Source organism: Maylandia zebra, linkage group LG7, assembly GCF_041146795.1.
Source record: "Maylandia zebra isolate NMK-2024a linkage group LG7, Mzebra_GT3a, whole genome shotgun sequence".
In the NCBI taxonomy this organism is placed as follows: Eukaryota; Metazoa; Chordata; class Actinopteri; order Cichliformes; family Cichlidae; genus Maylandia; species Maylandia zebra.
The window spans coordinates 27207236-27221009 of NC_135173.1; the positions used below are offsets into that span (position 1 = coordinate 27207236).

The 13774-nt window shown below is 40.3% G+C and overlaps 1 protein-coding gene across 2 annotated transcripts in view; it reads right to left on the reverse strand.

The window, feature by feature from the left end:
- Positions 1-13774, reverse strand: part of agbl1 (AGBL carboxypeptidase 1) — an 82077-nt gene that overhangs the window by 20116 nt on the left and 48187 nt on the right. Inside the window, exons 9-18 of one of the 2 annotated variants that reach the window (XM_024803046.2) lie at positions 12850-13012; positions 12065-12132; positions 11735-11851; positions 9216-9384; positions 8045-8135; positions 7195-7461; positions 6514-6597; positions 3399-3479; positions 3055-3203; positions 516-603 (exon numbers count right to left, since the gene is read on the reverse strand). In XM_024803046.2, coding sequence (XP_024658814.2) covers positions 516-603; positions 3055-3203; positions 3399-3479; positions 6514-6597; positions 7195-7461; positions 8045-8135; positions 9216-9384; positions 11735-11851; positions 12065-12132; positions 12850-13012 — 1277 coding nt within the window. The remainder of the gene's footprint in view (positions 1-515; positions 604-3054; positions 3204-3398; positions 3480-6513; positions 6598-7194; positions 7462-8044; positions 8136-9215; positions 9385-11734; positions 11852-12064; positions 12133-12849; positions 13013-13774) is intronic. The other variant, XM_024803047.2, reaches the window with a different exon arrangement.

Below are 13774 nucleotides of genomic sequence, written 5' to 3' on the forward strand. Positions count from 1 at the left end.
TCCAAGTTAAACTGTACAATGGTGCAGCGATTGGGACTGCTGTGTCAAAGCAAAAATATCCTGGGTTTGAATCCAGTCTTGGGCCTTTCTGTGCAGAGATTGCATCTTTGCTCTGGGCACTCTGGCTTGCTCCCAAAGACATGCATGGTAGGTTAATTGCTGCTTCTAGATTGAGAGTGAATGGTTGTCTCTTTGGATGGATAGGCCTCTGGTAATTGCTACTGCTAACATCTGTTTTGAAAAGCTGAAATCAGCTGTCAGTTACAGTTAGTCTCAGTGGGGGGTTTTAATGAATGAACTTCTTCATTTGAAGTATCTATTGGAGAATCACACATAGTTCTGTGCTTGACCTATGACTAATTTACACAAGTTTCAAACCCGTGTGTTTTTTTTGCCCCTAATTAAATGTTTTTCGAGGTCTGACCTGCCTTCAGCAGCCTGCTAAAGCTACTCTCCAACACTTGGATTTCCAACATGTCTCTAATTAATGAAAAATATGTAAAATGTTTTCATACCTGAAATAACAAATTTCCGTTCCAGTACTGATCCAGTGTGGTCTACCTTCCAGGGCTTCTTTTACTGAGTACAGGACCGGCTGCATTCCTGCAGTACACACACACACACACACACACACACACACACACACACACATTTTTTCATATTGTGTAAGGGTACTGATAAATTAGTCCATGTCTGTAGGTGAGCACACACTGAACCTGATGCACAAAGACCAGTGTAACAGACAAAGCTGATAACTGCTGTAAAAAACTCTCTCTGATTGGGGTTTTAGGTTTTATCAAGCCAGCTATTGCAAAAAACAAAACAAAAAAACAACAACAAAAACAAAAACACAGCTAGGTTGAAAGTCTCTGTGGAGACAGACTAGTAAAGAAAACCTGTTGTTTCATTCTGTTATTGCTGCGTATGGAATATTCTGATTAGTGTTTTTTATCTAATGGGCTCTTTCTAGTGTGACACAGTGGTCCAGCGGTTAGCACTGCCTGCTCACATCAAGAAGTTCCTGGGTTCAAATACACTGGTCAGTGGGTGACTTTTAGTGTATAGTTTTATGATGTCCCCATGGGTTCTCCCTCAGTGCTCCAGCTTCCTGTTTAAGAACATACAGTGGGGCAAAAAAGTATTTAGTCAGCCACCGATTGTGCAAGTTCCCCCACTTAAAATGATGACAGAGGTCAGTAATTTGCACCAGAGGTACACTTCAACTGTGAGAGACAGAATGTGAAAAAAAAAAATCCATGAATCCACATGGTAGGATTTGTAAAGAATTTATTCGTAAATCAGGGTGGAAAATAAGTATTTGGTCAATAACAAAAATACAACTCAATACTTTGTAACATAACCTTTGTTGGCAATAACAGAGGTCAAACGTTTACTATAGGTCTTTACCAGGTTTGCACACACAGTAGCTGGTATTTTGACCCATTCCTCCATGCAGATCTTCTCGAGAGCAGTGATGTTTTGGGGCTGTCGCCGAGCAACACGGACTTTCAACTCCCGCCACAGATTTTCTATGGGGTTGAGGTCTGGAGACTGGCTAGGCTACTCCAGGACTTTCAAATGCTTCTTACGGAGCCACTCCTTTGTTGCCCGGGCGGTGTGTTTTGGATCATTGTCATGTTGGAAGACCCAGCCTCGTTTCATCTTCAAAGTTCTCACTGATGGAAGGAGGTTTTGGCTCAAAATCTCACGATACATGGCCCCATTCATTCTGTCCTTAACACGGATCAGTCGTCCTGTCCCCTTGGCAGAAAAACAGCCCCATAGCATGATGTTTCCACCCCCATGCTTCACAGTAGGTATGGTGTTCTTGGGATGCAACTCAGTATTCTTCTTCCTCCAAACACGACGAGTTGAGTTTATACCAAAAAGTTCTACTTTGGTTTCATCTGACCACATGACATTCTCCCAATCCTCTGCTGTATCATCCATGTGCTCTCTGGCAAACTTCAGACGGGCCTGGACATGCACTGGCTTCAGCAGCGGAACACGTCTGGCACTGCGGGATTTGATTCCCTGCCGTTGTAGTGTGTTACTGATGGTGACCTTTGTTACTTTGGTCCCAGCTCTCTGCAGGTCATTCACCAGGTCCCCCCGTGTGGTTCTGGGATCTTTGCTCACCGTTCTCATGATCATTTTGACCCCACGGGATGAGATCTTGCGTGGAGCCCCAGATCGAGGGAGATTATCAGTGGTCTTGTATGTCTTCCATTTTCTGATGATTGCTCCCACAGTTGATTTTTTCACACCAAGCTGCTTGCCTATTGTAGATTCACTCTTCCCAGTCTGGTGCAGGTCTACAATACTTTTCCTGGTGTCCTTCGAAAGCTCTTTGGTCTTGGCCATGGCGGAGTTTGGAGTCTGACTGTTTGAGGCTGTGGACAGGTGTCTTTTATACAGATGATGAGTTCAAACAGGTGCCATTCATACAGGTAACGAGTGGGGGACAGAAAAGCTTCTTACAGAAGACGTTACAGGTCTGTGAGAGCCAGAGATTTTCCTTGTTTGAGGTGACCAAATACTTATTTTCCACCCTAATTTACGAATAAATTCTTTACAAATCCTACCATGTGAATTCATGGATTTTTTTTTTCACATTCTGTCTCTCACAGTTGAAGTGTACCTCTGGTGCAAATTACTGACCTCTGTCATCATTTTAGGTGGGGGAACTTGCACAATCGGTGGCTGACTAAATACTTTTTTGCCCCACTGTACATACTGGGTAAAATGGTGATACTAAATCAGTTGTGATTGGGAATGGCTCTCTCTCCAGCATGTTATTCTTTCAGCTTCATGGTTGTATAATCATGCAGTGTGGAAAGTTGCAGTCATGCTTAAATGCAAAGTTTTTTTTCTCGTCACACATGAAATGAAATGATGCCACAGAGTGCTTATTTTCTTCACAAACACTTGCGCGCCTATTTGGAGAGTAAATAAGTACCATGTGACATCACTGATTTATGTATAAAGCAATAATGACAATAGTGACAAATTAAGTTTATAAATGAGGGAACACACACACACAAACCACCTCACCATAGTTGAACTGGCTGTTGCTCTTCTCACAGTTGATGACATTAAAACGGTATGGGACATCGGCTGCCATGTTACTAACTTCAAAGTAAAACCACTGGGTATGCTGAGAAGAGTTAACATCTGGATTCAATATGAGGTCATATTCATATCTAGAAGAGAAGAGAAGAGAGGACATTGTTGCTTTGTACTGCATTTAAAATGAAATATGATTTATTTTCTCAGTAATTAGTAATAATGAAATGTAAGCTTAGATCTCCTAAACTCTGTGTGTGTGTGTGTGTGTGTGTGTGTGTGTGTGTGTGTGTGTGTGTGTGTGTGTGTGTGTGTGTGTCAACACAACATACCTGCGGACCTGAACAGCCTTTCTCAGATTCCCAGATTCAAACTTGGAAAAAAACCTCAAAGAATCAGAGTGACACTGAAGACTGAAAGACGGAGAAACAAAGAGAGACACAGACGGTCTTTAGGACACACACCACCCTATTCCTACATGAACACACACCTATCTGTCTGTCTCTTGCTGTGATTTTTGCAAAAAAGTAAGCAAGAGGGTTAGGGTTAGGTTATTTAAAATTAATTTCTAGTATCAGCTGTTTGCTGGAGCCACAGCTGTAAAAACTGCTGCTCATGATATCGGTTTGGAAACTTGAAGGTGATACAAATCATGCATATATACCAACACGACAGTGTACATCAGTGTCACAAGAGCGTTTGTTTTAGTTCAAAGGCTTTATGGTTTTTCCTATAATAGCCTACCTGGTTTTTGTCAGTTCAGCCTTATATATTATGTTTAACCCGAGTGACCACCCGGTCAGCTGGTGGGTAACAGGCATCTCCGAAAACGTTAGAGCACTTATGCAAATATGTGATGTCTTGATAAATCGAGCAAATGTTTTAAGTTTACACAGCACCATTCTCGCATGAAAATATCTTAAAAGTTTATTTTGTGATCCAGAAAGAGTAGTATTCAAACACTCTGTGTTCCTCCGCCACTGCCTCGTTTGAGCTTTGGACGAAATGGATTCTGGGATATTGCATTTTGTCATTTCGAGCTGATTGGAGACCAGAACAGCCAATCAGATATTTTTGCATCCGTTGCAACAGATACAACAGTGTAGAGAAAGAAATGTTGAGAGCGCGAGCAACACATTGCGAGCGAGCGCAAATGCAAAAACTGAGCGAGAGGGGCTGCTATTGTGTGTGTGTGTGTGTGTGAATAATAGCAAACACTGAAATAAATTTTTTTCACGCAGCAATGAATTTTCTTCACTCAAATTCAGCTTGTCTTCGCTCAAAATAAATTTCTCCTCAAAATGCAACACTTGCACCTGCAAACTTTTTTTACGTGCGCTCAGAATAGTGGCACAAAAATAACGCCATAGTATTCAGGAAGAAAACCAAACATTGTAGATATTTTTATCGTAACTCTGGTTTTACGTGGCCTATCAACACAATTTAAAAACTGGTATAAAGTCCACACTTTTTCCGTCAATTGTTCAGTCTGTCCTGCTCACATCTCCAATGGTTGTGTACGTTGTCATTAACGTTGCTTCACTCCACATCAGCCACGTCGCTTTGCTAGCTAAAACACCGGTGTCGGCACATAAGGACGCTGTCATAGCCTGTCAACGACGTTGATTAGCTGCGTTGATTAGCCAATGATGCGAATGTGAATCGCATCATTGGCTGGACTGTGGGATAAGGTGGCATCGTCAGTGTTGGGGAGTAACGGAATACATGTACCGCCGTTACGTATTTAAAAAACAAAATATGAGTAACTGTATTCCGTTACAGTTACCGTTTAAAAAGGTGGTATTCAGAATACAGTTACTTTGTTGAAATAAATGGATTACACGGCGGTACTTCCCTGTTTCATATTGTCGCGGGTCAGGACTGTTTGGGTTTTGTTTGTTCTGTTGTTCCAGGCAGCAGCGTTACGGTTGCCATGGTTACAGGGTGACGCTCTCTCTGCGACTGTGTTTCCTGGGTGAGAGAGCGCCTTTTTGTTGTTGTTGTGCTAAGCTAACAGGCAGAATGCATAGCACTAAAGAATGTAGCCTCATGGGCAGTGTAGTCCGTGCTGCAGGGAGAATGGACTGCCATACCCGTTATGTGTTTGTGAGCGCGAGGAGGGAGAAAAAGGATGGTAGAAAAGTACGAGTTGACATCGAGCAGAAACGAGAGCTGGAAGCATGTAAATATAATAATCACTGCAGACAAAAAGAGTGCCTGCCGAGCCCAGTTGTAAGTAAGTTATTAAGACTCGACTGTACACCGTGTTCGTGTTTTCCTCCGAAACAGTAAGTTCCGTTGGAGCAGCCTTTCAATGCCTCTCTCTGTCTCTCTCTCGCTAGCAAAGTTGACCCAGGCAACAAAGTAAAGCTATTTTTCGGCTACGAGCCCGACACGGAACCCACCGTATTAGCCAGAGGTCCCTTTACTACGGTTTGGAGCCGTAATAGTAATAAATCACACAGCAATAGGACATTCATGTAGTTGTAAAAAGCATGATAATATATTAAGCAATCCAAAGTATTCAGAATACGTTACTCTCATTGAGTAACGTAACAGAATAAAATGTATTCTGTAATCTGTAGTGGAATACATTTTAAAAATAACCTTCCCAACACTGGGCATCGTTCTAATCCTATACGGGAGCAGCCAGACACTTACTGACTAACACTGCCAAACAGAATTGTTAAAGTATTAATTTTAATTTCAATTCAGGTTAGATTTTTTTTTGTGCGCAACGCAGATTTTCTGTGCACAGAGACCGTGCCAGCAGTGTGCAACTGCGCGCACGCGCAGCTTAGTGGGAACATTGGGTGCAACCCCTCCAAAAAAATGTAATTAAGTTAAAATGAATGGTTGCCTTTTCTAGACCCGCCACAGACTGGTAAGCTGTCCAAGCTTGTACCCCGCCTTCCTCCTTCCCCTGACCCTGAATTGAATAAGCAGAAGAAAATGGCTTGATGCATAGATAAACATAAAGTTTCTTTTAGTCTTTCCCAAGACAAATTGTACTAGATTCAAACATCACTCACACTCTCTTATGAGTGGTGAAGGAATTATTTTGGAACAAAAGCAACAAATACTATAAAACAACACATAAAACTGTATTACTGTCAAATTTAACATTTACAAGTATCAAAAATAGAAGTATTTATTTTCCTGAAAAATGCTCCCCATCAGCATTACATTGATCAGTATTACTGCTGAGGATGTTTATGGTTCCAAAAAACCTTCATATTCAATAAAATCATAGGTTTTGCAGAGGCTGTGCTGTGAGGACCACAACAGCTTTTAATCAGCTCAGAAACACAAGTCTACATGTTGGTTTCAGGTTTAAGGTTTTAATCTTTCAAGCTCAAATCGTCAAGTCCAAGTCCGTCCCGGGAAAACAACCAATTAAAGAAAGAATGGAGATGGGGAGCAGGGGGTGAGGGGAGGGTAACTTACTTGCTATCTTCGAGGTCAAAGACAACATGGTTAATGATGTCATCAGTTTTCAGAAAACGCTGAATATCTTCAAACACTTTCTGTCTGATAAACACACAAGCATAGTCAAGCGTCGAATACTCGAATCACAGTCCTTGAAATATGTTTAAAAAACCTATCCTTTATATTTACAGCAGCAGTAAATATCTGAGTCATTATTAAATACTTATTGCTCAAATACTTATATACCTCCTGCTGTGATCGCTATACTTCCTCTTTAGGCTGTAACATCAGTCAGTCATCTGTTCTTTTCTGCTCACAAAAGTTTTTGGTCAATTTATTCAGTCTGTTAGTGTCACCAGCTGTGATGGTATAATGGATAAAGCTGATCAAATACAAAAGCAATCCAGGAGGTTTAAACATTTCCCCTGCTGCCACCTCTTGCTGTGATTGGACATAGGTGTTTCACATCATTACACCAGGTTTCATTATATTACATGCTAATAGTTTGCTATTGTCCAGTACTAAAACCCTGTCATCGCCTCTGTTGCTTTTCTTACCATATTAGGAATACGGTTGGTGGTAAACATGTGGCCCTCTGGAGTGAACGCTCTCCATTCTTTTCACTATAAAAATGCTTAGAGGTCTAACTTTCTACGTACCTGTTACATGAACTACATTATTATTGCATGTATCTAATACCTCTGTATGTTGGGTTTGCGTGGGGCCATGGGTTGATGTCCTGGTGGTGGAAGATGACCCCAGAAATCAGGAAAGGCCAGGATGCTAAAATCTGGAATGGATTTGGTTTTGGAAGCTACAGCACAATATAGCTTGGGATCGTGGTGGGGAATACCGGCTCCGTGCCGCTCCAGTAACCTGTCTATTATTGTATGATGATAAAATTCTTCTGTTCCATCTTCTTCATTATCTTGCTCATCTTCTCTCTGACATGGGGAGGCTTCTCCCCTAGAATTAAAAAGGAATGAGGTCAGACTCCTAAGATGAGAATTCAAAAGCAACAGCAAAGTCAGAAAGATTTAAATTCTTTCAGTGATGCACACGGAGTTAGTCGCCGAACACCAGAAACCAAACAAAACAAAACCAAATAAAAGTTAGGCTGACGGGACTAGGGTGATAGTACTGCTGGAAGAAGAATAACAATGTAGACCATGTCCTCTACTAATTGGAAGGTTGGTCCCTGTCTGCTCCAGTCTACACCCCAAATATCCTCGCGCAAGATACTAACCCCAAGCTGCTCAAGTTGCAATTCCATTCGAGTATGTGAATGTTAAATAGAAAGCACTTCTGTAGACAAAATGAAGGTGTGAATGGATGAATCAGGCAAGTTGGATTTCTGCATCATGTAAATAAATGCCACAGTTCTGGCCTTGAATCTGCCTCATGCCGCTTGTCAGTTTAACAAGCAGTAGATTTAAGTTTTTGACAGTTTGTTTTGCATTGTCAGGATAATTTACATTTCAGTTAAAACAGCTCGACAGAACCTTAGTCCATGCAGTACATGCAGTTAGCATGAAGACTTTGAGCTTACATTGCCCCTCTAACCATGGTCCTGAACCCAGGGCTTGTGCCCAGGATGCTGCTGTGACTGTGGAAATCACACGCTTCTAAATGGGCAGCAGCTGAAGAGTGAGAAAGGGAAAATAATCCATTGAGTTTTTAAATTCCCACAAAAAAAATGAAGGAGCTAATGCAGTGATGTGAAAGAATTTTTGTGAAATTAACTTGTAATTCTTAGAAGAGGTCCCGAGTATTGTTTACTTAGCAGAGCAAATAAAAATCAGTGGAATTAATGAGGATGAAAAGAAATGTGCAATATTTCTTGCAAAAGAAACAAAATAGATTCACGATTGAGTGAAAAAGACAATAATGTGTTATTTTGCAGATATTTGACCAGCAATTAGTTGCTGGCAGAATTGTAAACTTATAATTTATTAGTTTAAGGCATGGTCAGTAATCAACGGTAATCAGGTTACTAACTCAATTCACTAGCTGTGAGGTACTCAAGCAGACATTTTTAGTCTGTTTTAGTTTTAGAATTGGCTCAGTATTTCATAAATGTCAACTTTAAACTTTTAATTAAAGTGAATAATTTAATCATTAAAAACTGATTTTAAAAATCTGTCAACAACTAACAATAATAAAGAATGAATGTAAATAAGCTGCTTTAATATTTCTGATGAGGTTGTTAACCTCATTAGAAGGTTTCTTTGCTGTGTTTTTTACTCTTTGACTGTACTTAACTGGTAACTTTGCATGTTTAGGTGCTATAAATTTATATAACTTATCGTATGCTGTCCTTGGCCAGGACACTCTTGTAAAAGAGATTTTAAATCTCAAGAGTTTTTTCCTGGTTAAATAAAGGTTAACATTTTTAGCCGTTATAAAGCTGTGTTTAAAAACATTGTTATAAACATTCAAATATATTAATGATTTTGCTCTTAAAAGTAGATGGTAAAGAGTGCTACTCATTCTGCTTCTGTTTGTGAGAGGGATAAGCATAAGCTGGAAATATGCATCACTTTCTCTATAGGCTGATGTCATTATCCAGAGCTATCTTTTTGTAATTGATCATAATTTTTCAGTTCAATTCAATTTTTTTACGTAGCACAAAAACACAACAGAAATCTCAATGCAACTTTTCGTAAAGTAGAGACCCTACTTTTGGACCAGTGTTGCTGTGTGTTTAAGCTGGCTCTGACCTGGCATGTCTCTACTGGATATTTCCATCTCTGAGTAAGAACCATCAGAGGTAGAGGAATCTCGACTTGCAGTAGTCTTTGTCCTGTCCTTGTTAAGCAGCACTACCTCATCATCTGATGATGATGATGCTGTTGAACTATCCCCTGTCTCTGAACTCAGATCCAGCTCCTGAAAAACACAGATATAGTCACGTCTTACTCTGGCAAAACACCAACTGTACATTGCAAGACCTCACAAAAGATGCTTGATTTTTTCTGAAGAGGCTTTGTGTAAACATGTGGGCAGTTGAGAGCTAACCCAGTCAGTAGCCTATGTACAAACATACCTTGGTCTTTTGAAACATGAGCTATGTTCAGTTATAGAGTCAATGCTGCATCATTTATTTCCAAGGTGAGGTGAGTGTGGAACTAGCAAATACATAATAGAGAGCCTTTTGAAAAAACTGTTACCTGGCTATGTGGCATTACAAAGTTTTGATTATATAGAAAATTATGTGGATGATGTGTGCAAAAGTGAAAAAAATTATGTTGAAATCGTGATTGCCAGCGTAATAAGTATGCCATGTTAAACAAGAGTCTACCTATTAGCCTCCTTCTTCCACACCGAGGGTGATGAGATGACATTTCTAGACATCACATTGTTTGCTTCCGGTCCACATAGATCATACTATACATATATACAGGTAAACTGACTCTAAAACCTGAAAATACATGTAGTGGTTAAATATTACAGACAATATTGTTGTCACTCTACAAAATCATTGCGTGGTGACGTCACGGTGACATCAGCTGCCAGTAACAGCATCTATATTGTGCTTTTCTAGTCTAACTGGCCACTCAAAGTCTTTCAGACTACAAGCCACACATAACCACACAGTGCTTTATTTTATATAATTTAAGCACACTATCTACCTCACATCCATGAGCAGTCTTTGGACAGTGGGAGGAACACGAAGTGAGGAAATTCACACAGGCACAAGTGCAGGAAATGCCATATAGAAAGGCCGTGATATCTCAAAGACTTGAATCAGAACTCTTCCTGCTGTGAAGTGACAGTGCTAACCTCAGCGTCACTTTAATATTTTGTCTGATTTTGTTTTTCAATGCAGGTGCATCCCTGCATTGTAACAAGATGATAAAGGTTATCAGTTCATAAGTGATTTTACTGTTGGCTCTTTAGTGTATCATTACAAGATGGAAAAATCTTAATTAGGTGACAACATATTCCATTTCATGCGGTACAGTACAGTCATGACCAATACGAACACGTGTTTTGTTTGTTCTTCACTATATCATAGAAATGTCTGAAATTAACTACAAATTTAAATACAACTTGAAGCTGTCGTGTAGAGGTCAGCCCTGTTGCCTCACAGCAAGAAGATTCTAGGTCTCAATCTGCCAGCTACCTGAAGCATTGCTGTGTGGACTTGGCATATTCTTACTGTGTGATCTCTCCAGTATGCCAGGTTCAAACCACAATCCAAAAGGCATGCATAGAAGGTTCATTGGTGACTTTAAATTGGTCTTAGGCAGGAATGATATTCTGCCTCTGTGTCTTGGCTGTAGGTGTCCACTGATTGGAGTAACTTCGTTTGTGGCTGCTGTGAGCCACACTTGTTTTCCATCTTTCCCCATTTTGTCTTTTAGGTCAACAACTAGAAAAGACTCCAGGGGGATTTCTCTAAATTCATTTTGAGTTCCTGGGGGAGGTGTTACACCCCTCTGCAAGCACTACCTGCCTTTAAAGTGGCACTGCCAATTGACTGGGTTTAATTGCTAATTGTCTGTACTTGACAAAGGGTGGACCTTGTTATGCTCTCCTAACTGATTCCTTTTTGCTGTCATTTTTCAGCTTAAATAAAGTTGTGGTTTCAGTCTCCATTTTATGTTGTGGTTTATGAACCAGGTCATAACACAGCCCTGTAATGGACTGGTGATCTGTAGACAGCTGGCACAGGATCCCTGCATTCCTGAATTGGACAAGTGGTTAAGAAAATATCAAATCTTTTTCATCGATCTGTACCATTTTCTTACTTTCTACTTAATTACTTAGTAACATTTCAGTTTTATGGTTGTGTTTAAAGTTAATCTAGACAAAGGGTTTGGCTTCATACAGAAAAATGTCGGCAGTGTCTTGAGACAAAAAAAAATACAACACACGTATTACTTTTATTGAATTAAACATGAAGCCAACATCTTTTGCCTTTAAAAAAATAAACTTAGCACAAAAGGAAGTTTGTCTTTGGTCAGTTATTTCTTTGTAACAATGTTTCTTGGCAATGAATATTATACTGGTGGAAAGTCTGTTTATTTCACCTTAAATGGTGCTTGAGAAACTTGCTGAATCGTTGTTGCCAATGCCAAACAGTTTATTCTACTACTTTGTTTAGTGTTCTTTATTGAATCGGATGATTGAAGTCCAAAGAAACAACACATTTGCGGAATTTAACAATTTATTCATCTAACAAACAAATGCACACACACAAACACAAGACAGAGAGCGAGAGAGAGGTGCATACCTGGAAATCATGTGACAGCTCAGGACAAAAGCAGCTGTACTGTGTAAGCAGCTCTTTAGGTCTGTCAGGGTCAGGAGGAAGACGAAGTTTGTTTAGGTCAGTCTCCAAGTCATCATCCTGGACAAAGATGCACACAAATGCATAATGACTCATGAGTCTTCAATATATACTCACAGCAGCATATATCAAATCCACCGTACTGCAGCTACCTACCTGTGGAAGGTAGCTGCAGTACCCAGAAGGTATGCACAGGCCAAAAACCAGATTTCAAACCATAAACTTTCTTGCAGTGAGGTGACAATCCTAAGCACTCCATCTGCATAGACTCACATAGTCTCTGTTGTTGGCCTCATGGTTATCTTCAGCTTCTTCAGCATCGCTCTCATCACTGCTCTCATCTACAACACATATATACACAACAGAAAACCGATAAGTTAGAGTGACTGTTGACTCCAAAGTAAAATTACAATCATAATGGACATTTAATTTATTTAGCATATTTCATTATACTTAAACTTCAATTAGGTTTAAACTTAAACAAATGCAAAGGACAAAAACTATGTTGAAATGTATTGACACTTTGATGAATAAAAATTAGATTAAAATGTTCTGAAGAGACAAGATCCAATCAGAACACATCAAGTTGTGTAAAGAGGTGGAGTGAGCTTCTAATTGATCCAATCAGAAGTAATCTCCATGTGCAGCGAGGTTGGATGTGCACAATTTGATCTGAAACTGATTATGGAACTGATTATGGAACAGAATTCCGAAAACCCTCTTATGTCTCATCATTTCCTAATTACATTTAATTTTATTAAACGTTGGCCTTGAGGTCAAGGTCACCGGGATTCAGTCTTGTTCATTTTCAGTAGATACACCTATGGTATAAATATCAAAGTGCTACGTTGCCTCATTCTCAAGTTATTAAATCTACAAACGTGGGTGTCCACGCTGCCTGCTCACGCAGTGGGGTGACGAAAATACCCCATTAACCCTTAATGGAATAAAAATGGCCAGTCTCAGACTACATAAGATTAACTAAAGATTTAATTAGTCTGTTTGGGGCTCCTGAGGTCTAAACAGTTTTTGGAGGTCTATGAATCCTGGGACTTTACCTGGTGTCTCACTAACATCCGTGAAAGCAGGTGTACCAGGCAGGAGAAAGCTATATGCAGACTGATCTGATGTGACTGGTAGAGGAATTCTAGGAAGACACTTCCTCATCAGCTGCACGGATGGCTCCACCAAACACTCCAGATTTTTGCTTAATAAACATGTCTGCACAGAAACAAACAAGAAAATTGAAACAACATGAAAACTCCAGAAAAATGTGAGCTAACAGATTAGTTTAATGTTAATGAATGAGCTATATTGTACCAACAGAATGCCGAAACCTACCCTCCCAAACTCACATTTGTCTTTCATTCATTTTGTCTTTTGTATATTACAGTTTATCATTTTTATGTGATTTTCTTTTCTCCATTTTCTTTGGATTTTCTGGTTGATATTCTCCTTTATCTCTATTTATTTTATCTCTACAGCCACAATACACACCCCTCGTCCAAAGGCAGCCGGTCACAACGCGCTCCATCCGGAGATGGACCCCAGAAAAGGAGGATGCTCTGAGGGACTGTTATGACACCACAGACTGGGATGTGCTCCTGAGCCCACATGGTGAGGACATAGAGGGGGCGACACACTGTCTTACAGACTACCTCAACTTTTGTGTGGACACAGTCGCCCCTGCTAAGACGGTACGGTGTTATCCTAATAACAAACCGTGGGTAACACAGGAAGTCAAAGCTGTCCTCAACATGAAGAAGAAGGCTTTCAGGAGCAAAGTGAAGGAGGAGATGAAAGCAGCACAGCGGGAGGTGAAACGCTGCCTGAGGGAAGCAAAGGACACCTACAGGAGGAAGGTGGAGCAGAAGTTGGAGAGGAACAATATGAGGGAGGTCTGGAATGGTGTGAAAACCATCACAGGCCACAACACCAAGAAAAGCACAGTGGGGGGGACTGTGGAGAAGGCAAACGAACTCA